Raw genomic sequence first — 25,462 nt, 5'->3', positions numbered from 1 at the left:
TTAACAGCACTGGCTCATTTCACTTTGTCTTTCTAATACCCCATGAAGAAGGGAGACCATATTGACAAGGTTAAGTGAATACAAAATTCTCATCAAAATTAGAAAACTAAGACCCAGGCCATCTGGCTTTTAGTTTAGTGATACTTCTAGAATACCATTATAGCAAAGGAACTCAGCCATAATGATAAAGAGGAAAAAAAAAACTTACACTCCAAAATTAGTCATACTCCTTACCTAATGCTACGATAAACTAATGGAAGAAAGATCTGTTACTCCAAGGTCTTTATGTACTAGGACTGTACTAAGAACAAGCAGAACTAACATTCTGGCATAAGATTAGGAAACAATTCCAAAGGGTCCAGAAATTCTTCATTTATGGATGTTCAGAAGTAAATTAACTGAATGCTGCTTTGTAAGAATACCAAGCACAAATGGTTACTTTGAACACCTTTTTATGACTTTCCTTCTAAGAAACTGGCACTGGTGTAGGAAAGTGTCCTACATGGCATCACACAGCTGAAAAGATGCACATTAGGTGGTGGCAGAATTCACGCTGAGAAAGACAGTGGAGTTTTTCCCGCAGGTCCCTAAACATGTTTATATCCATTTGTAAAAAGAGTATTTTATATAGCAGCTATTACATGCATATCTAATAATAGTAAAAAATCAAATAATTAAGTAATCAGAGGATTTTGTGGCAGTTTTCATCACCAAGCATGCATTCAAGTCCAAAGACTTCAATGAGCATCTCTCCACAATCATAAAAACCAAACCCATAAAGACCTACTACTTAATGGTAATTTCTGCCTTTATTTAAACAGCTTACTTATAGCTAAGATGACTAGAAAGGCAATATCTTTAAAACTGGTGTGATTAAATAAACTTTTTTTCCTTAATATCTCCAACTTTCTCATCAAAGTATACCTAATAGCAAAAGGGTCTGATAACCTAAGATTAATAACCCAGTTTTTAGAATTTTTTTTTTTACACCAGTTTTTTCTTTTTTTGTACTGAGGTAAAATTGGCAGGTAACATTATATGACTTTCCAATATACGCCATTATAATTAGACATCTGTATGCACTACAAAGTAATCACTGCTAGAAGTCTAGCTACCACCCATCACCATATAATTCACCCAATTTTGTCCCCACTCCCAACCTTCTGGTAGGCACCAACCTGCTGTCTGTGTCTATGAGTTTGTTTTGTTTGTTCATTTGCTTTTTTCTAGGTTTCACATATGAATACAACTATATGATATTTGTCATCCTCTAACTTATTTCACTTAGTATAATACCTTCAAGGTCCATCCATGTTGTTACAAATGGCAAGATGTCATCCCTTTTTAATGGCTAAATAATATTGCAGTGTGTGTATGTGTCTGTATATGCATATGTATTTTCCATATTTTCTTCACCTATTTATCCACCAAAGGACATTTAGGTCCTTTCCACGTCTTGGCCATTTTATATGATGCTACAGTGAACACAGGGTGCATATACCTTTTCAAATTAGTTTTATATTCTTCATATAAATACCCAGAAGTGGAACAGATGGATCATATGGTAGTTCTATTCTTAACTTTTTAACAGTACGGAGAAATCTCCATAGTGTTTTCAATAGTGGCTGCACCAATTTACACTCCCATCAACAGTATACAAGGATTCCCTTTTCTCTGTATCCCCACCAATATTTGTAATATCTTGTCTTTTTGATAATACCCATTCTAACTGATGGGGGTGATGTGTCAATTATAGTTTTGATTTGCATTTCCCTAATTATTAGTGATGTTGAACATCTTTCCACGTGCCTATTGGCCATCTGTATGCCTTCTTTGGAAAACTGTCTACTCAGATCCTCTGTCCATTTTTTATTTTTTTATTTCTAAGAGAGATAGCGTGAGCAGGGGAGGGTCAGAGAGAGGGGGAGACACAGAATCCGAAGCAGGCTCCAGGCTCTGAGCTGTTAGCACAGAGCCTGATGTGGGGCTCAAACACATAAACCATGAGATCATGACCTGAGGTAAAGTCGGACGCTTAAATGACTGAGTCACCCAGGCACCCCAGAATTGATATTTTTAATCTTAACTATTATTCAATACTGCTTACCCTAGATCTTTCATCTTTTATTCACAAATGATAAACTCATTACCCTTGCAGTAGCTTATCTATGATGGATATCATCAATTCCTTCCTTCTCTGTAAGTGCATGCCACATTCCCATATCAAGTGGTGAAAATGGTCCTAAGGTATTTAATGCTGTAAGACTTCCAGCTGCTACCTGGGCCTCTTGAAGCACTCTATGGGAAGTCAGACACCATGTAAAAAATAGTTACTGCCATGCTGTAAGGAAGCCCACAACAGCCAAGTGGAGATGTCATCTAAAAAGAGATGTCTGATCAGCCTTCAACTTTCTGGCCATCCCAATCCAGGCATCAGTTACAGGAATGAAGTTCACAGATGACTCCAGCCTTAAGCCACCATCTAACTGAACAATGAGGGATGTTATTTAAGAACCACTCAACTGGGCCTATCAACCTGTAATATTATGAGATCTAATATTGTGTAGCCACAAAATTTGGAGAGTGTTGTAATACAGAATTAGGTAACTGGAGTAAGTCTCTTGCTTCACTATGAATGACACTATTTTTCAATATAGGACAAACCACTTTGTTGTGCTTAATGCTAGTCCTTTTGACTTATTCTGTGATTCAATGAAGTTGACAAATGTTTATTGAGAACCTACTGTGTGGCAGGTTCTGTTCTAAGAGCTTGTAATGTATTAGTGAAAAAACTAAGTATTTCTGCTCCCTCATGGAACATCCAACAAGAAAGAAAGGTAATAAACAAAAGATAAAATAATTAGACATATTGTATCTTAGAAAGCAGCAACACTGTGGGTATGATGGGGGCAGGGCAGACAATGTAAAGACACAGGCTTCAAAGAGAAGATGACATCTGAGTAAAGAAAGATAAAAAGGAGATGAAGGATTAGCCAAAGGGAAAGAATAGACAAAACCAGAACAGAGGTGCTGAGATGAGGCTGTAAATGGAATGGAATGATCAAGGAAGACCAAAAAAGCCAGTGTGGCTGGAGTAAGGTAAAAGGGGAGAAGCACTAGTTGGTGAGAGCAGATGATATCAGGGAGCCAGATCATGTAGAACTTTGTAGATTATTGTGAGGGTTCTCGATTTTATTTTCAAAGAAACAAGGAGAAGCTGAACAGGAGAAGTACTATAACCTAAAAGGTTCATTCCACTTTCTGTGTTAAGAAAAGAGTGCAGGAATGCAAGGGCTAAAGCAAGGAAGCAAACTGGGGGTCATTAAAATAATCCCGGGGAAAGATGAAGGAGGCTTGGATCTGACTGGCAGGAGGTGAAGTGATGAATAGTCTGGATATATTATTGGTAGAGCCAAAAGGATTTCCCAATGGACTGGAAAGGGTACATTAAGGAAGAAAAGTATCAAAGACTGACTCTGGTTTTTGGCTGAGCAATTAGGAAGATGGGATTGCAATCAACTGAGAGAAGGAATCCTAAGAGGGGAACGAAATTGGGGACAAAGATCAGTTTACTTTTGAACACGTGAAGACAGAGATGTCTACTCGACATTCCAATGGAGATATCAAATACACAGATGGACATACAAATTTAAAGCTCAGAAAAAAGATCTGGAAGAAAAATAGACCTGGGAGTCACTGACACACAGATGAATTTTAAAGCCATGGGCTGGATGAGGTAATTTCTAGAATGTGTAGATAAAAAATAGCACCCCAACACTGAAGGGTTTCTCTGTTACAGATACAAGCCTTAAAACAGGGGTGCCTGCTCCCTGCTCATTCTACCTATCCCTGGAGGGTCAACTATGGACCCTGAGAAATGATTTCCCACTTTCTCCATGATACTAGCCCTGGACTCAACCTTCGTTTTGATCCCTTCATTCTTGACGATTTCTACCTCCATCTTGCTTTCCAAACCCTGATAATCACAATTCTTGGAGGTATTCCTAGTGGAACATATTTCCATGAAAATAAGATCTTTTGTACAAAAGTCTACAGTCCTATGGCACAGACGGCACAAGTAAAATAAAGCTGTATCTAATGTTTTAGTACTTACATATTTTCTTATCTAAATATTTTGAATTTATTCTAGGTGATTTTTAGCAAAAAAAAAAAAAAAAAAAATAGAGTACAGAGAACTTTGGATTAGACTGAGAAGTTAAAAGTCTGGTTACATTTGTCTTGTTACTGCTGTAAAATGGTTTATAAAGGAAGACCTGCAGCTGAGCCCGCACCAGCATGAGGCCCTCCATAAATCTGCATGTCCTACAGCATTGCCAATATTCCCCAGACCTCCTTAAGCAGGGAGCGCTGTTGATTTCAGGTTGAATCTTTGAAATCAAAGTGGTTTCAAGTATCATCTACCGAACATTTGCATAAAGAACATCTGAGACATTTAAAAAAATCTAGATTCCCAGGTCCCACATGAAACCTACTGATGCAGACTTTCTGGGGGTAGAGGTCGTGAAGTTTGTATTTTAAGTAAGCACCTCAGGTAATTCTTAGGATACCAAAGTTTGGGCACCACTCTTTGAAAGAGGCAAGAAGGACAACCCGGGGAAGAAACTGAAAATTAGGATCGCAATCCACTCACTCACTAATAGAATGTTACTTTCTTAAGCGTGCCTAAAAGGTAATATTTATTATTAATTATTTCTGGATAAAACAGATACAAATTGTTCGAAATTCACCGGGAGGGAGGATGGCTCTGCTCCCTGCATCCTGACCGTTTTTTTCTTTTTCTCTCCTTCCTCAATTCATTTAACCATCCCTCCTCTCAAATGATCACTGTCTCACCTTTCCACTGCAAATACCTACATGATCTGTGCTCGCTGCCTCTCTTCCCTGGAAATGGTCCTCTTCTTCGACAGCTGTCATCTGGAGCTTCTACCTTATCATTCTACATAACATTCATATAATGATTGCACAACGCATAAAGCTTACAAAGCATTTCAAATACATTATGTGCTAGTTGATATTCAGACCACTCTTAGAGAGGAATATCTCCTGATTTTCAAATAAGGAGCCTCAGCCTGAGAGGCTAACTGACTCAGTCCTGCAAGGATATAGAACAAAGAAGTGATAGTAGAATACCTCCCACTTAGGTTATCTAATGCAAGCCTGGTATTTGTTTCACCACATTACACCTCAATCTAACAAACAAAATTACATTCTTATATAATACTGATCAACTAACCCCTTCATTGCTAAACCTTATGGCCTTTCCTATTCAATCATTTGCCAAAAATGTCCTGACCATCCAATCACTAGAATTTTACTTCAGCATGGTTCCCACAACTTAACTATTTCTGATTCTTACCACTTGGAGTCATTCTCCTAAGGATGCTTTAGATTGAATCTTCTTTCAGCTTCTGCTTCTCCCCCATCCTACCCCTTTGGTAGTTGTGGCTTTTCTAATAACCTTTCCCAAATACCAAGTGACATTTGATAAATGTACAATGAAAGTTTATTGAAAATAACCATTTCCTACTTTTTAAACCTTAAATTTATTCACCCAATAATCCTACTTTACCTTTATAATAACTAAAATAATACACTAATGAAAAATCTGGATGAATTAAAGTTCTAGACAAGTAATTCTCCTCACTTGATTTCATATTCCAAGGTTGAAATGACATCTGAAATCTTAATATTCTTCTCAGAAATCCTAACAAATAATTTGGGGATTTCTTCATCCCATGGAGATGTTGTTGTATATATGAAGTTTTTTATTTTTTTAAATGCAGCTCCTTGAACAAGAAACACACAATCAAATTGTGGCTCAGCAGGAAGACAAAGGACAAGTGACTAAAGTAATTTTTTAAAGTAAAATAACTTCAAAGTACTTGAAATTGCTTTAAATTGCCTTAAATATGAAAAATTAATATAAAAAAACCTAGAACTNGCCCACCCCCCCCTCCCCCCACATCATTCAGTCCTCAGTTTTTGTCAGCATTCAAGAGTCTCTCATGGTATTAACTTATTTTTAAATAATGGAAAAATAGATAAGAGAATTTTTCATTAATGTAAAATGGACAAAAAGCAGAATAAAAACTATGGATCAAAATGAAACAGTATTAAAATTTTTAAACATCCCACATTTGAGAGGAAGTAGAAAGGAAAATTGCTATTAAGTATATTACAAAGTTGTCAAATTAAACCATGGTACATGAATAAGAAACTGAACAATTCCAGGAGATGCTTAAGATAGCCCCTGAATATACAAATGTTACAAATCCGGAAAACAGTCTCATGCTTAAGAGAAATCATTTTTAAGCAGATTAACAATTCAACCAGTTTTTAAGTTTACCTGGTTTCCTTTCCTAAATCTCTAGCCTCTTTCTGGCACATGCATGGCTCCAGTCTCCAAACAATCATATGGAAACTTGAAATTTTTATTCCCATGCGATTTCCTTCTACCCTTGCTACCTGAATGTTTGGGATTTCTCCCCACCCAAGTAAAAATGCTGTGGGGGGAGGGGGGGTGTACTTCCTCTCTTCTCCTGCACTGTGGACGTAAAAATGTGTTTGATCTGAATCAAACATATGTAACATTTGCCACTACCCCAGTTCAGATTCTCATTTTAAATATTCTATATTATATAAACTTGAACAAAAGAGAGCTAACAAAGGATGATGATATCAAAGTTAGGTCTAATTATTTAAACTGTGGCATGCTTATTAGCTAAAGCATGTGATATACTCAGTAACAAAGGACAATAACACAACTTTAGGTTATTTTCTATACTTCATTCGATTGCCTTTTTTTAATGTTACTTTTTTTTTCTCTGAGAGAGATAGACAGTGTGAGCAGGGGAGGGTCAGAGAGAGAGGGAGACATAGAATCTGAAACAGGCTCCAGGCTCTGAGCACAGAGCCGGATGCGAGGCTCGAACCCAAGAACTGTGAGATCGTGACCTGAGCCAAAGTTGGGCACTTAACCAACTGAGCCACCCAGGCGCCCCAGGATTGCTTTTAAAATTAAAACTAATTTGCGGCAGGTCTAGTTAACACTTAAAAAAATCTCAATGTAGTGCATGCCTAATTGGTTTCGCAAACATTGTGAAGATCTTCTTTGATCAAGAGATGCTCTGGACACAAACATTGCTGGTGATGCTTTAAATGTTAGCCCACCAAACCAGCACACCAAAAACCATGGTCTCTGGGAAAATTAGAACTGATCAAAGAAATTATTACTAAGGAATTCCTGAACTCCTCAAGATGGTCAGCCTTTTGATTATCTAAGTGCCTGAAGTTGTCAAGATGAAAAAATGTATTTCTTTTCTGTACAGAAGCCACCAAGAATTAGTCACTGTATGGTGACAGCCCCTGAGACAGATCTCTCTACATCCCAACTGCATGCTATTTATCCTTGCTAAGTATATCACCTTCTACTTAATAAATACCAAGAGATACTCAGGTTATCAGAATTATAAACCACCGGTGAAAGGCACAAACTTATAATCCACATTAAATAATCTTAACCAGGAATACAGGGAGCCCAAGGACCTTCATGGATGAGCACCAGGGGCTCAATAAATCCCTTTGTATTACATGAAAACAGATCTGTGTATTTTTCTGGGTAAGAGTGTCCGATGCAGTTATCAATGTACCAAAGTTGCCCTTAAACAAAACAGCAACACGAAAAAAAACTATAAGGGAAAAGTAGAAAGACAATATGGTGTAGAAGAAAAAACTAGTATTCGAAAGTTAAAGAGCCTGGACCTCCATTCTACTACTCGTTAGCTATGATAAGTAAGCTGCTTCACTTCTTTGCATATCTGTTTCCTAGTCTATAAAAATGGAAAAAAAAAAATTGATACCACCTAGGAGGATAAATATAACATAAGTAAAGTACTTCAGATAGTGCCCAACAAGCACTGCATTATACCAGGCTATTTGCTTTAAGAACACCAAAATGTCTTAATTAGGGAAAAAGGCGGGGGAGGGGGGGCCACAACACATTTATAATCAACAGGTAAATGGTGAAATTTATTTTTCTCCTGAATGTAGTTTCAGCAAAATATGGAGACCGTCCGTACTCACATCCTGTTTCCAATGTGCTACACTAATGTGCCACACAAATTTCGCGACTTAAAACAACACAGATTTGTTATCTTACAGTTCTGGAGGTAGGAGGGACAAAATGAGGTCCTGGGGCTAAAGTCAAGGTGTCAGCAGGGCTGCATTCCTCCAGGGGCATCTAGGAGAGAATCTGATCCTCTCCTTTTCCAGTTTCTAGAAACTTCTGGGATTCCTTGGCTCAGGGCAACATCACAGCAACCTTTGCTTTTATTATCACGTCTCCTTTTTGTAACTCTGACGTCCTGCTTCCCCTTCCCGCTTCAGTAGAAACCTCTGTGATGACACGGGGCCCACCAGATAATCAGGATAATCTTCCCATTACGAGATCCTTACCAAATCTTGACAAGTCCCTTTGCTATCTAAAGCAGTATTTCACAGGTTCTGAAGATTAGGACATGACGTCATTGGGCATGGTGAGGAAACATCATTCTGCTCACCACAGACCCCCTGAGGCAATTTGACATTGTATAAATTCTGGTGCTAACATAAATAGGTGCATTTACATTTTTTACGTTTATTTATTGGGGGGGCAGGGGACGGAGGGCCAGAAAGAGAGGCAGACAGGGGATCCAAAGTGGGATTTGCGCTGACAGCAGAGAGCCCAATGCGGGGCTCAAGCTCTCAAACTGTGAGATGAGGACCTGAGCCAAAGTCGGACACTTAACCTACTAAGCCACCCAGGCGCCCCTACATTTACATTTTGAAATAACAGACATCTGATTAATTTCTCCTTTACTTTAAAATAAATCAGCTTTCTAGAAAAGCCATAAGCAATTACTTTTAGTTGCACCATTTAGTCTTAAATCAGCTGTGACGGGCTCCTGGTATGCTTTCTTTTATAAATGTCAACGTCACATTTTACAAATTATTGCTATTTATAACCAATGAAATGCCTCCATTTTATTTGGCTTTTTTTCTCATTTTTCTAAATAATGTTTTTTTAGACACATATGCCCTATTTACTTTTACGTTTAAAAAGACAGAAAAATTATGTTTTAAAGAGAGAAATAAATGGTGTGTCCCCACCAGATTTGGCTTTATCATGGCATCTACTCAAGTCTGAACATAAACTGTAGAACAAAACTAACCAGTGGTTCTCTATTTTTGACCAGACGAATGATTTTCACGGAGTCTTCCTCATCGTCAATATCATCAGGCATAGGAGGTAATACCGGATCGTAATTCTTCTGAGCCACAATATCGTGTACAGAGAGCAAAGCCTATCAAAGAATTTGGGAAAAAAAATCAAATCAAATATAAAATCCCACACACTTCAAGCTGTAAGGAAAATCAAACTAACTGGTGTTACCATTTTGACCTAACAGTGGTAATAGGCAATTACTTGAAAAAGAGGATCTTAGGAACGGGAGTACATAGAGCGGCCGACAGCAGCTCTGAGCTGCCCACCCCATCTGTGCCACTCATGTAGGACAAGAATCAGCATCCAAGTCCTCTCACCTGTATATTCTCTGGTTCATCCATATAAGGGTGGCAGCTAGGGACAGGGGTGGGGCTTAGTACCTTGGCTAGGAGGAGAAGGAGGTGATAGGTACATTGTTAATGAGCCAGTAGGAGTCTGAAAAAACTATTTTTCCCTTCCTACTTTTAGCAGAACACACAAAAGGAGCTGACCAATGCAAGTGACTTGCATTCCTCTCTTATTTTCTCACCTTTTCATTTGTTGTAGGTTAACTAATATGTGTATAAAAGAATAAAATAACCGTTTTTCTAGGTATGACTGTCATGGTGGTTAAAACTCCACAAAACACACTCATTCTGGACCAAAGACCAGAAAACCACTCAACCTTGACACGTCACAACTGTTTTAGGAGAGTGGGGTTTAGACTTATAACTAATTCGTTCTCTACCAACTCCACCACACTCCATAAATTACTCTAGCCAGAAACCTAGAAGTCATCTTTGAAACCCATCTCTCCTCCATGCTACACTCCCCAACACCCAATCCATATTGTTAAATTTTCCTAAATATTTCCTAAAACGTGTTCTCTTCTCTCAGCTCGAGATCAGAGGCCAGCAAACTATGCCATCTGGTTTTGTAAATGAAATGTTACTGTGTCATGTCCTTCATTCATTTATCTATTGTCTATAGCTGCTATCATGTTGTAAGAGCAAAAACTTGAGTGGAAGCAATAGATCATTTTTTTCAGGAAAACTTGGGAGACACCTGATCTAGGACATTGAGGTCATCGTGTTTTACCTGGAGAATTGCAATAGCCTCTCAGTGGTCCAGCTGCATTCCCCTATGGTCCATTTTTTCCAAGATTTTCACATTTTCTTTACCCACTATGCCTTTGAGGGACATTTGGAATGCTTTCAGTTCTTGGCTATTATAAATAGTGCTGCTATTGATGTTTCCTATCTTTTGATGCATGTGCGCGCGCGCGCACACACACACACACACACACACACTATATGGGTTAAGTATAGTTGCCCTTGAACAGCATGGGTTTGAACTGCATGGGTCCATTTATATGCAGATATTTTTTGATAAATACAATACAGTATTCTAAATGCATTTTCTTTTCCTCATAATTTTCTTAACATTTTTTTCTCTAGTTTACTTTATTGGAGAATTATATAGTATATAATACACATAACACAAAATATTTTGCTATTGGTAAGGTTGCCAGTCAATAGTTGGCTATCAGTAAATTCTGGGGAGTCAAGGAGCACCTGGGTGGCTCAGTCGGGAAACTGACTTTGGCTCAGGTTATGATCTCACAGTTTGTGAGTTCGAGCCCCACCTTGGGCTCAGTGCTGCCAGCTCAGAGCCTGGAGCTTGCTTTGGATTCTGTGTCTCCCTCTCTCTCTGCTCCTCCCTGACTCATGCTCTACACCTCTCTCTCTCTCTCTTTCTCTGTCTCTCAAAAATAAACGAATATTAAAAATTTTTTTTAATTCGGTGAGTCAAAAATCATACAGGAGTTCACAAATTTCTAACCATGTAGGAAGTCAGTGACCCTAAGTCCTTGCATTTTTCAAAGGTCAACTGTATTTAAGAGAGGAAACTCTGGGTCATGGGTTCTAAGTGTGTTCACTGGGTCACTGGGTCATGGGTTCAAAGTGCCTGTCCCAATTGTACTCTTATGGACAGCTTAAGTGAGTTCTAGTTGTATCACATGAGCCCCAACATCTTATATTAGTTTTTTTTTTTTTAATTTTTAATGTTTTATTTCTGAGAGAGAGAGAGAGAGAGAGAGAGAGAGAGGGAGCATGAGCAGGGGAGGGTCAGAGACAAAGGGAGATAACAGAATCTGAGGCAGGCTCCAGGCTCTGAGCTAGCTGTCAGCACAGAGCCTGACGTGGGACTAGAACCCACGAACCATGAGATCATGACCTGAGCCAAAGTCAGACACTTGACCGACTGAGCTAACCAGGTGCCCCTTACATTAGTAGTTTCAATGTGGCATTTCTGGATGCATAGTGGTATCTTCTTATGGTTGAAATTTCATTTTTCTTATAACTAATGAAACCTTTTTGTGAGATGCCTGTTCAAGATCCTCACACATTTTTCTATTCCATCTGTATTTTTCTTACTGTTTTGTAAGAATTCTTTATAATATACTGGACCCAAGCCTTTGTTGGTTACATATGCCACAAATGTATTCCCATGTTTGGTAGCTTCCCTTTCCCTTTCTTACGTTTTTTGATTAACAAGGAATCCAAATTTTTAATGAGCCTAATTAATGTTTTTTCCTTTGGGGCTGGCGTTTTTTGTATCTGATCTGAGTTTCAAAGTCAAGGCATGAACACACCAAGATGAAGAAATATCTGAAGAGATAATGGCTGCAAATTTTTGACAAATGATGAGAGAAGGAGTCTGAAAATTCAGGAAACCCAATGTATTTATTAGGAAGCAGAACAATGAAAAGAAATCCAAGATTTGATACATCACAGCAAAACTACAGAACGCCAAAGGCAAAGAGAAGATGTTAAAAACATCAGAAAGGAAACACAAACAAAATGACTGACAGCTAACTGATTAGCAGCAATGGAAACTAGAAGCCAGTTAAAATTATCTTAAAAATGCTTAGAAAAAAATAACAGCCAGCCCCAAACTGTGTATTTAGCAAAGGCATCATCATTCAAGAATGAGGAGGAGAGCCAAGATGAAGTTAATATGAACGCCACTGGAAAATAACTAAAAAACAGAAAACTTAAAAAAAAAAATGAAACAATTTTTTTTAATGTTTTATTTCTTTCTGAGAGAATGAGACAGCATGAGCAGGGAAGGTCAGAGGGAGAGGAAGGTAAAGAATCTGAAGCAGGCTCCAGGCTCTGAGCTAGCTCAGCACAGAGCCTGATGGGGGGCTCGAACCCACAAACCGCGAGATCATGACCTGAGCCGAAGTCAGATGCTTAACTGACTGAGCCACCCGGGTGCCCAGAAACAATGGTTTTAAGACATTGGACATCAATGAAGGACAGTGATCACTGGGAGAAAGAAAACAAATGTGAGTCTCAAGCCCAGAGTTTGCTGGCTGTGCTGGGGGAGAAGGTTCCAGGTGGAACCCACTGGTATCCCTAAGTTGAGGCAATAGAGCTGGGAATGCTGGGAGAATGAGGAAGTAAAGTTCTCGGTGTCTCAAGACTATGAAAGAGAAGAGAGTGGGAAGGACACCGGGCTCTGGAGAGCTTCAGGATGTCTCCCTTGAATTCTTAGCCAAGCCATACATACAAAAAAATTACCAGAAAGGATTAGAGCAGTGTTTATTAGCTGAGAACAGTTTTACTCCCTAGTAGCCACTTAGCAGTGTCTGCAGATATTTTGGGCTGGCTCAGTGTGGGGGATGCTACTGCCATCTAGTGCATAGAGGCCAGGGAGGCTCCTAAACATCTGATGGCACACAGGATGATCCCCTGCCTCCCCTGCCAGCGCCTCCCCCCCCCCAAATAATTTTCAAGTCCCCAAATGTCAACAGTTCCAAGATTAAGCAACTCTGTGTTACAGGGAACAACCACCAAAGCTCACACAGGGCAGGAAGAGCTCCTGTTTCCAACAGCAGAGAAAAGCTTGGCATTCACAGGTCACTGAGGACAGTGAAGAGAAGAATACGGTCTTAATCGTGGTAAATACTCAGCCCAAAATTAAACACGGCTAAGATCTCACCCAACAAAGCTTAAAAAGCAAGACTCTGAAGAATCAACACATTTGCAAGTAACTTAATTATATACCAGAGAGAAAACCTCAAGAATATTATCGATAAAAGTATAAAAACATCCAGCATCGAACAAAGTAAAACTCATACTGAGAATCAATTACTGACAAAAGCTATCAGGCATGTGAAGATAGAAGAAAATACTACTTATAATGAAGAAAAACATAACACTATAGAACTAAACCCTGAAAATTACATAGATGATAGAATCATATGGAACCAAATCCTGAAATTACACAGACAGACTGCAGACAAGGAATGAAAACAATTACTATCACTATATTCCAAATGATTAAAAAGTTAGATGGAAGGCGGAAAAATGAGACTTGCAATGTACAAGAAAGATTCAAATCAAACTTCTAGGGATAAAACATACAATGTATGAAATGTTTTAAAAAGAACACTGATGAGATTAACACTTGTAAAGCAGTTTATCAACTATCTAAAATGAAACAACACAAAGAGAAGACATAGTGAAAAATTATGAACAGAACATTATTGAGCCGTAGGACAACTCATATACACCCAATTGACATCTCCAAAAGAAAGGAGAGGTGCTAAAAAAATATATGAAGAAATATGGCAGAAAGTGTTCCAAATGTGATGGGGGGGAAAAGAGCCCCTATCCACATCTAAGCACAAAAAGCATAAAATAAACAACACTGTATTGCTTAAAACCAGTGAGAAAGAAGAACCAGTATTGCTTAAAATCAGTCAAAAGAAAAATTATAATAATGACAACACATTTCAGAAACGTGAGCTACAAGATAAAAGAGCAATGTCTTTAAAATACTCAGAAACCATCAACCGAAAATTCTATACCCAGCAAAAATATCTTTTAGAAATAGAGGGATATTGAAGACTTTTTAAACACATACAAAGGCTGAAGGAATTCATCATCAGAAGACGTGCATTACAAGAAATGGTACAGGAAGTATTTCAGACAGAAAGATAGGAATGACAGTAGATAGAAATATAGGTCTATAAAGAGTTGAATGAAGAACATCAGAAATGTCCCTTATCTGGGTATCTATGGTAACCATCTTGCACATAATTAACTCTAATAGAGATTGCTAATAAACATCTAAAATAAATGATTATTATAGTTGATAGGCAATATTAATAAACCAGCTATGTATTTTTTCCTCTTTAGCTTTGGATTCATCTCTGTGTCTGGATTCCAAAATATATTTTTAAGATTTATAGAAACTAGGCTCCTAATTTTAATAGTTTTGCTTTACAAGTATTTTTGGTTAGCAAAATTTTTATTTTGAACTAAAAGTAACTGTATTCTATTTTCCTGTTTTAACTGTGGTTAACTTTATTCTTCAATATACAGATTGTCCTTTTGAAACGCAACACACCTAAATAAGAAAATTGTATTTCCATATGCCATAATCACCCCAATCACAACTGATGGGTTTACCTGTTGCTCAGAAGAATATGCAGGAAATTGAACACTAGGCCTTGTAACTCATCAGGCACACAGGCTCTCACTGCTTTGGACCCCCTGGAGTTAATTCTATGTTCTAAGTATCTGTCAGGTCCACAGAATTAAGTGTCTAACTCATAAGAATGAGTAACACTGACTTATTCCTCCAGAAGGAAGCTTAACTTTTCCCTTCTGCCTGCTTTAATGAAGTCTCATCCATTCTACATGCTCAGGCACTGAGTAATTTCTTGTAAGTGCATGTTTTGGAAAGCTGAAAATTTCAACAAATCTTATTTTATTGCCTTTTTAAAACCCACCAAAATTTCCCCAACTTCCTAAATTATAATATCATGCTCTAGAGATGATGTCACTTCACTGTTTTATCAAAATATGAATCTCTGAATGAGGACTCACAGAGGTGGATTTGCCTTTGATGTGGTCATGCGATGCCTAGGAGTGGATCTTATTTACTAAGGACTCTTTGCTTCCCCAAGAAACAAAGTCTCTGTAGAGAGCCCTATACCTTCCCCAGTGCCCCAAAAGGCTAACACTGTTGCTTTGGTCCTCCCCCCCGCCGCCCATCACCACAGGAAGCTCCCACTATCATTTCTACTGAGGCCCTGTGCTATTCACTATCCCACTGCCCTGTTCTCACCATCTGTTGTTTCTTTGATGCTTCTTTACTCTAAGATTCAGACAGTAAGACTGGATTTTGTAACCACTACTGAGTAATAAGCGTAATTATTATTTATTGTTTGTACATGTTAACTGACCGATTGAGACATTTCAGGACTTGGTATCATCTTTACATCTTTGACAGCCTTCAATGTGAGACAACTGTTAAAAAATGACAAGTCACTTCCTAACTATTGGAGACTCCAGGACAACAAGCTGTACAGGAAAAGCACTGACATCTATTCCAGTGGTGATCAATTAGCAAAACTGAAAAAGGAACAATTAATTATACAGGGCTTGCAAGGGCATGGAGGAAAGGACCTTCTCATGCATGACGGCCGGCAGTGTGCACGGAGATGACCTGTCCAGGTCACTGCTAAGGGTAATTGTCATGTGCTACTGAAATTTCAAATGCACAGATATCTTAATCCAGCAATTTACTGACCCAATAAAATTCTGAAATACTCATGATGTGCATTACAGTGCTGTTTAAATAGCAAAAAAAAAAAAAAAAAAACCCCAAAAACCAACAACAAAAGGCAGAAATGTCCACCTCTAAAAGAGAAGTTAGATAATTATGTTGCTCCAAAAAAAAGTCCACAAAATATCAAAATGTTAAAAGTGCAAAAAAAAAAAAGTGGAAAAATGTATATGTAATATTTCTGTATGCAAAAAAGGGAAATTAATGCAGCCAGTGAACAGGAGCTATCCCTGAAAGGTCACACAGTTCATGGGCAAAATAAAAAGTCACTAAACATATGGCACGATGCTCATCTTCACTAACAAAGCGATGGAGATAAGAACTTCTATTTCTTGGGGCGCCTGGGTGGCTTAGTCGGTTAAGCGTCCGACTTTCGCTTGGGTCATGATCTCGCGGTTCGTGGGTTCGAGCCCCGCGTCGGGCTCTGTGCTGACTGCCAGCTCAGAGCCTGGAGCCTGTTTCAGAGTCTGTGACTCCCTCTCTCTCTGACCCTCCCCTGCTCACGCTGTCTCTCTCTCTCCTAGAAATAAATAACAATATTAAAAAAAAAAAAAAGAACTTCTATTTCTTTATAGTTTGAATTCGAACCACAAGCGATTAAGTTTATCAAAAAACTTCCTATTTTTAAAAGTCTGTATCAAGTCCCTCGTAAAAAGTAAAATTAAAGCCAAAGTAGCAAATTATCACACCTTATTACAGACAAATATAAATTGTTTTTATAAAGAAATAATTTCTTCTCACTTCAGTCATGGACTTTTTTTTTTTTTTTAACCTTTCCTGTGTGTGTATGTCTATCTGTACATCTGTTCCTGAGGTTGTGAATGTTTCTTCTTTATCCCATGATTATGGTTCAATTTGTTTTAAAATTTTTTTAATGTTTGCTTATTTTTGAGAGAGAGACAGACACAGAGTGTGAGCAGGGGAGGGTCAGAGAGAGGGAGACAGAATCCAAAGGAGGCTCCAGGTTCTGAGCTGTCAGCATGAAGCCCGATGCAGGGCTCGAACCTATAAACTGTGAGATTGTGACCTGAGCTAAAGTCAGCCGCTTAACCAACTGAGCCACCCAGACGCCCCTGGTTCAATTTTTTATACTGAAATCTTTAATCTGGTTGGAATCCATTATATATTACATTATATACAATACACATTAGATATATATTTTTTCCCAAGAACCAACCAACTGTGCCAATACCACGTACTGAAGTTACATCCAGTTCCACCCATCCCCCATGGCCATCCCCTGACATCCTACACTAAGGCCATAACATGCTTCGCCTGGATTATTTCCACAGGCTCATGAGAGCGACTGTGTCACCTGCCTTTCAGTGGCTTTCCAACTGCTCTTAGGATGAAATCCAAACTTTTTAAGATGCTCACAATAAGGGGGGCCATGTTAATTTATCATCTAAAGAAGGAAACAACTGAATGGGAAAGAAGCTATTAATAGTCATGCTGGGACCAGAGGCACAAAAGAGACCGTTCCTGGGTAAACGGGGACATATATGGCCCCCCTACTCAAAGGATCCCTTGTCTAGCTCTGAACTCCTGCCTCCTTCTCTCTGCCACAGGCTACCGCTCAGCCATACTGAACTTATTTTATATCCTCAAACTTAACAAGTTACTTTCTTAATGGGATTTCATATGCTACTCACCTTATTTAAAACATTGATTTTCACATCCCACCCCTGACTCATCTCTCGCTCCTCTTCCTTTTTTTTTTGGTGACCTTGAACCCAAGCTCCAGGGCTCAGTTCCTATGTCACTTCCTCGGCAAAGTTCTCTTTAACTTCCTCCCCTCTTCCCAAATTTAGATTTACCTCCCTCCTTTGTGTTCCACAGCATTTCTATGCGTCCTTTTACCCAACATTTCTCCTGTCAGCTGTGTTAATCTTTACATATCTTTTGCAAGTTGTATCTACAGGACTGGGCACAAAGTAGGCATGGGACATTTGAGAATGAATGAATGAATGATTGATCTGACTCTAGCGACATTATAAATAATCAGAGAAAGTTTTTAAAACCTTTCAAAAAAGAGCTGGCAAATCTCTGGGATGCATGTAGTATCCTTCTCCTAGTGGTGCTATATTTAGTTGTATATATCTACGTGTGTTGACAAAAATCATTATTTCTTTAGAGGTATACTTCAGGCCTCTTTTCACTACTGTGAACTCAACTTTTTAAATGGAACAGCCATCTTTAACTAGCAAATAATTACTTCCCTTAACCACTACAAAATTAAAAACAGTATTCAAAGTAACTGATACTTTACTGTACCTTGCTTCTGCTTTGAAAAAAAGAAAAGCAAATATTTTAGTTTACTAAATGACTTCTTAAAGTTATTACTAATAAAAAGTGAAATTCGAACTGATGGTAGTTAATATAAAAGATCTCAAAGAAATCAATGTTAAATGTTAGGTCAAAATGGAAAGGAAGATTTTTTTCCCCCCCAAGACTGGCTAACAAGAAATTGCCAATCGTGACGTCATGTGTCTGCAACCTTACCCATTTCCCACACATCACTTCCTAAAAATACATCTTTCAATCTGACTTCCCACCCATTCTTTTATCACATGGCTATATAATTACAAAAAGCTTAAAAAATATTCATCTAAAATATTTTCACTGTAATACAGATTCAATATCCAATTATAAGGCTATAGTCAACGGTGCTGAATACCATCTAAAATCATACCTCCTTCTTGAGGCAAAGACCAGTTTCCATCCAGTGTAATCCCTTACTAATTAGCTATTCCATCCCATTCTTTTTTTTTTTTATTTTTTTTTAATGTTTTATTTATTTCTAGGAGAGAGAGAGAAAGAGAGACAGCGTGAGCAGGGGAGGGTCAGAGAGAGAGGGAGTCACAGACTGAAACAGGCTCCAGGCTCTGAGCTGGCAGTCAGCACAGAGCCTGACGCGGGGCTCGAACCCACGAACCGTGAGATCATGACCTAAGCGAAAGTCGGACGCTTAACCGACTAAGCCACCCAGGCGCCCCCCTATCCCAAACATTCTTGAATAGAATATCAAAGTCATGTTTTTTGTCAGAAACATTCTTCTTCGATTTCTAATACTCAAACCAAGATAACACTCTCAAGTCAGAGTTTAACAAGCCTCCCATTGCTAACCATTCCCTGGTTCAATATTAAATTCTCATGTGTACTCCAAGACCAAATGAAGACATTTTCAGAAATTTCTCTACCTATGAATCTTTTACTCTGAGCTCTTAAACTTTCTACATACTTTGTATTTTTAAAAAATTTTTTTCTAATGTTTATTTATTTTTGAGAGAGACAGAACGTGAGCAGGGGAGGGGCAGAGAGAGAGGGAGACACAGAACCTGAAGCAGGCTCCAGGCTCTAAGCTGTCAGCACAGAGCCCGATGCGGAACTCAAACCCGCAAATTGCAAGATCATGACCTGAGCCAAAGTTGGATGCTTAATCAACTGAGCCACCCAGGTGCCCCCACACTTTGTCTTTAATTTCCTTATTCTTTTAGAACTAAAATTCAGTCTCCTCTGTACCAGTACAAGCTAATGACTCCAAATTACTAATCAGAGTCCATTTATTTTTGACAGCAATATACTTATTTTACTTACAGGGATTAAGAATTACAGCCTGTGCATGTTTTCGCTTCATCTTTTATTTAATACTATCTTTCTTTTTTGACTACCAGTTTAAGACCATTAAAGCACAGTCCCACAGATTTTTCAAGGAAGGCAAAAACCAATTTTGGTATCTATGCAGAAGTATTTAGGGGCGCCTGGGTGGTTCAGGTGGTTAAAGGTGAAACTTCAGCTCAGGTCATGATCTCACCATTCAGGATTTCGAGCCTCATGTCGGGCTCTGTGCTGACAGCTCAGAGCCTGGAGCCTGCTTCAGATTCTGTGTCTCTCTCTCTCTCGGCTCCTCCCCTGCTCACACTCTGTCTGTCTGTCTCTGTCTCAAAAACAAATAAACATTTAAAAAAATTTTAAACAAAAGAAAAAAGAAATATTCATTTGACAGCCCTATATATGCTTAACAGAAATCGTCATAAGATAACTGACCATTCTAATTACATAATCCATACGTAATTTTCGCTCATGGAAAAATACTTTACATGTAATTGCAGCAGTATCAAGTCCAAAATGTACACATTATAGGATTTAGTATATCAATGACCTTAGAATTAACTTTTGAAATGACTTCTGTTGACCAACCATCTTTGAAGGAAAGATAACTGATATACCTGGAAGGAAAATGGCAAGGAAGGGGTGAAACATGTAAAGGAGACTAAGAGGTACAATCTTCCAGTTATAAACTAGTAAGATGCAGGAATGTCATATACCACAGAGGGAATATGGTCAAAAGTACTGTAGCGATTTTGTATCGTGACAGGTGATAACTAGACTAACTGCAGTGACCAGTGTATAATATATGTAAATATCAGATCATGATGTTGTACAGCTGAAACTAATACAATATTGTTATGTCAATTATTCAATTAAAAAATGGTAGGGAGAACTGTCTATCAATATTTTACTAGTACTTTATACTGGAAAACGCCTGCTCTGTAAGATAGGAGCATATATTAAACCATGAATCAGTAGAGGGAGGGGGGATGGGGAAGCTAGGGAGGGACTGGGGGAAGGAAAGAGGAAAGCAAAAATGATCCTATAGGAAAACAGCTATTGTTGTCAAATATATTGTAATACCATTAAGTGGCTAAGTAAAATGAACTTGAACAAAACCACTCACAGGCTCTGTATCCTGTACTCTTACCTTCATTTAATAAGAAATTGACCTTGAAGTGCCATTACATTCACCAACTTAAATCCTGAGCTTCCCAATTAAAGTATTTTGTAGTTGGTCACATTATCATCAAAAGCTCAACTCTCTGTCCTTAATGGAATTTAGGTTATTAAAATACTGGGCACCATTTGAAAATACATTTACTGAAAATTGATGCTCGAAACAAAATTCATCTGAAGTCACAGAAAGTGGCCCTTCTGGAAGATATTTATTACATGTCCTCACCTTCACATTGGGTTTTGACAGTAGTTTCAACAGCTCTCTGATCTCACTGTTTAATGGCTTGTTCTGAAGCTCTTCGGCCAGCTGCAAGGGAGATCACATGGACATAGAGAACATTTAGTAAGAGCAGTGTGTAGCTCCACGTGTGACAAATGAGAATCTACCTTGCCACTTTCCAATGATTAAGGAAAAGTCGGCATGAAAGAAAACAGACGATCAATCAATGCTCTTCTTTTTAGGTTGTTGGTAGCCAGATCCCAGCCCAGGACCTTGGCTGAGAGTATAACTAAAAAACATCCTATCAGCCAGATCACCTTCTGATTTATTGCAATGAGGGCAAATCCCAGCACTTCATCTTAAGGAATGGTCTTTTGCGTGCAAACAAAGGACCACTTGTAAAAAGGACTGGATCAGGCTTTGACAATTTTTTAAAAAAGAGAAAGAAAGAAAAAGAAAAAAATTAAGAAAAACCTCTCTGAATGAGGTGGTGAAACTCACAGGGTTTCCAAAAACCCACAGTAGCTTGCTGTTTAGAGGTGAAGTGAAAAAGAACTACAATGTCTCTAAGAGCAAATGGGCTGAAACTTTTATTACGTTTACCTACACTGACTAACATGTTCCTCATTTAGAGATATTCCTATCAACATTCTGTTCCACTTTAGGCTATGGTAAGGATCATATAGTTTTCCAAAGAAGAAAAGCAAGACCAAACAGGAAAAGAAAAGATTGCAGGGGTGCCAGGGGGGCTCAATTGGTTAAGTGTCTGACTTTTGATTTCAGCTCACGTCATGATCTCACAGTTTGTGAGTTCGAGCACTGCATCGGGCTCTGCATTGACAGAGCGAAGCCTGCTTGAGATTCTCTTGCTGTCTTCCCCTGCCCCTCCTCCTCTCTCTCTCAAATAAACATTAAGAAAAAGAAATTTAAAATAAGAAAAAAATTAAAATTATGAAATAGTATAAAACTCAAAATATGTACATACATTTTCATTTAAAAACTCTTCTTAAAACATTGCATGAAATTTCTTATTGTTTCTACCAAGCTAAAAGTAACTGTTCTTATCTCTGGAAAAGGACTTTTCTCTAAAAGAAGGGCATAATATAAATTATACACAAAAAATAAAATCTGACAAAATTGGTTACATTTCAAAAAGTGATTTTACTTTTTCAAGGTAAAAGTTTTGTCTAGTTAAAATAATTGTTATAAAAATAATTGTTAACGTATAAAAAGGCACAAAAGGCTCTTTGCATTCCTTAGTCACTTAATATATAACAGTATTCTTAAAAAATTTAAGTATATTGTTGGGATGAATTAGAAAATGCTACATTTTACTGTATTTCTGTAACAGTCTCTAATTATTTTTAAAAAAGCAATATTGTTGTAATATGATTGGGCCTCCATCACAATGGATATCAACAAATATTTCCCCAAGCCCACAACAGTCAATGTCTTTAAAGTGATTTTTAAGACTTTCTCAAGCGGCAACTATAGCTTAGAGCTGTAGAATTCTATCTACACCTTCACTTCAAAAACTTTGGTTCTATAGTGCACAGAGGAGTAAGCCATCCCATAAAACATGTACACTGAAACATCCCCATAATTTGTAATCTCTGGATAAAACCGGGAGGCTGGGGACTAACTAAGCAGCAAACATCTGAGGGATTTATTACATATGCTTTATTACCTAAATTAGAAGATAAACGATATATAAGAAAATCAACCTTGGAAGGTGGTCGGTTTTCTCAAATTATACTTACAGCCCTGATATTTCACTAAAGTGAACTACAGTTTGTTTTATCATAAAAAAGGAAAAAGTTTAAAAGGCAACAGATAAGTTACAGGATATCACTAGAACGAGCCCTCACATGAAACTGATTTCTCGTGCAGCCTTAGCGTCTTATAGTTTATCCAGGTGCGCTCTCAATTCATCCGAGTTTGAAAGTGAACAGTAAGAAACAGCAAGTTAGCTCCCTCCCCCAGATCGAAAATAAAATTATAGCCACAGGAAATTAACTACTCCATCAATGCCAACTGCTTCTAAAATTTATTTTTTGGTTATGAAGGTAATTTGGAAAGGTCTAATATCCATAAATCATTACTATGCTTTATAATCCATTTTAAAAACAATCCTGTCTTTTTATGTATTTCATATGCCTCACTCCTATACAAGAATCTGTCATTTTTTTAGCACTGTCAGCAATAGACCTATCTCATTTGTCTTTATTTCTCCAAAGCATTCCTCCTGCCTGTGACTTTTCTCAGAACACTAATAGCTGACAGCTTCCCTCTCCCCGGAGAGTTCGAGCCTAAAATTTCTGTTACGTAGTTACCAAGGCAGAACAAGACGGTATCTCCCTGCACAAGTCTTAGCGCAGGAGAGTGAATGAAAATCGGCATAATATCAGCATAAGCTCTGTGATGACAGGCCTTTTGGAAACATTCGCAGCTTCTTCTGGTTTTCGCTCATTGGCTCACACGCGTCTGTCTGCGCCGGGATGAGCTCCGGCCCGGCCAGGCCCAAGGGAGCCATGTCCCAGGGAGCTCAGAAAGGCACACTTACATCATCGGCCAGGACCGCTGCGCCATGGAGGATGGGCACGGGGTTCTGCTTCTCATAGTAGTGGAGTTTCTCATGAATCTGGAAGAAAAACAAGTGAGTTTAAGTTTACCTGCTGGCAAACAGGAAGATACTGTGAGATTTTCATCACCGCAAGTAGAAACTGATCCGCTCAACTCTCTAAACAAAAACTATGTGTTTTGATAAACCCAGAGATGACAAATAAGTGAGCATCACTCATCTGGTCCAGTGTTTCCGACATGAAGTCAAACGGGGAAAAAAACCGTTAACAAATAGGACCAGCATAAAAACTAAACCTTAGTTTTTCCCCCAAATAATTGTTAGTTTTTAAAAATCTGTAATTCCTAAAACATATTGCTTCAAGATCTTAAGTATTGTTTGTAATTTATATTCCTGCTGCAAACAGAAATTTTGATTAAGGCAAGCTGATAAGCTGGCAGTTACGTCCCGCGGGGCTGGTACGTGGTAACACTGAGAGCTTGGGGCTGGCACTGGGCGGGTCAGGGGCCAGCGGTCTGGGAACACCTTCCTGAGCATGCTGTTCCTTCATCTTTTTTTTGCCCCCCATATTGTCAATCTGTCCCCCCAGAGTCAAACTTCTAAGAAACAAAGGGAAAGAGACATGTCTTATAACTATTAAGCTTAAATTATTTTCTGTACTGTAAAACCAGTAAAATTATATTGTTAATAAATAATTTGGTCCTTCATTTCCCATCATTACCCAAGAAACCCATCATTACCCAAGAAACACAAAGGCAAGAAGATAGGTTAGTGCATAAGACAAATGGGAGTTCCTTAAAAAAAATTGAGTATTATCCCTGAGATGAAAGATGCTTTGACAACTGCAAAACTATGGCCCCTTAGTTTGATCGATTTCAGCCCTTACAGAGGTGCCCTTAATATGTTATACTTGAAAATTTACTTGAGCCTCTACTTAATTTATTTACAGTTGAAGAAATTACCCCTCACTATATATATATATATATATACACACACATTGTATATACACTATATATTATATATACACTATATATATATTATATATACACTATTATATATATACATTAAAAAAAAGTGGCACTTCAGAATTTCCCATTCTTAAAAGGTATCAAGTAATATACTCTTTAATTATCCTCAAAGCTAACCAAACTCTCCTGTAAAAAGTCTGGAAGATAGATTTTATTTTGATTAGCCAGATGCTACTGCTAAGAGAGGATTCTATTACCTTTTTGGCAACCTGGTCCACAACGCAAAGTATCAGGGAAAGCATTTTGACACTTATGATAATACCAGAATGATCAGGGCCACATTTTTGCTTAAAATATTGGAACATTTAAATACTAATCACAGTAGGGTAATAAACAAATTTTTAAGAATACAAGCTATAAAAGAAGCAAGATTTGATGTAACTCTTAAAGTATAATTGAAAACAAAACTGACCCACCTAAGAGCTAAATTAATTTTGCTTAAGTCATTATCAAAAATTAAGTTACCTCAACAAATACTAAGGTAGAATACTGAACCTACCCTGTCATAAGGGTACTCACCTACCTTTATTGCAAGTACTTGTTTAAATGTCTGCTTGTAATAAATATAGAGGCTCACTGTTACTAGGTACTTACAATGTGGATTCCCTACATAACAGTGATCAGTACTATCAGTAATACAGCCTTCAATAAGTTTAGTATTTTAATTCCTTAACCCTCATAAGAACATTAAGAGGCAGAAAGCCATCATCCCATTTTACAGATGAGCAGGTACATAGGAGTTAAATAACATGGTGTGGTCCCACAGGGAGAAGCAGCTGACCTGAGACTTAAACCTCAGGCCACCTGGCTCAGTGTCCGAGCTCTTCATTGCTCCATTAGCCTGCCTCTCAGACTAACATTTCGTCTGCCTTCTTCACTGACCTCACTCACTGATGGATGAATAGGAGAGAGAGGTTGGGCAGAGACGTGAC

The 25,462-nt window shown here is 38.1% G+C and overlaps 1 protein-coding gene across 1 annotated transcript in view; it reads right to left on the bottom strand.

Annotated features, from left to right (window-relative positions):
* Positions 1-25,462, bottom strand: part of MPP7 (MAGUK p55 scaffold protein 7) — a 204,076-nt gene that overhangs the window by 86,298 nt on the left and 92,316 nt on the right. The window contains exons 3-5 of the mRNA XM_077771770.1: positions 23,485-23,562; positions 20,928-21,008; positions 9,231-9,362 (exon numbers count right to left, since the gene is read on the bottom strand). Of these exons, the coding sequence (XP_077627896.1) occupies positions 9,231-9,362; positions 20,928-21,008; positions 23,485-23,562 (291 nt within the window). The remainder of the gene's footprint in view (positions 1-9,230; positions 9,363-20,927; positions 21,009-23,484; positions 23,563-25,462) is intronic.

Source organism: Crocuta crocuta, unplaced genomic scaffold (genome assembly GCF_008692635.1).
Source record: "Crocuta crocuta isolate KB4526 unplaced genomic scaffold, BGI_CrCroc_1.0 scaffold457, whole genome shotgun sequence".
NCBI lineage: Eukaryota > Metazoa > Chordata > Mammalia > Carnivora > Hyaenidae > Crocuta > Crocuta crocuta.
The sequence above is the reverse complement of the archived record's forward strand: the minus strand, read 5'-3'. Positions and strand labels throughout refer to the sequence as shown.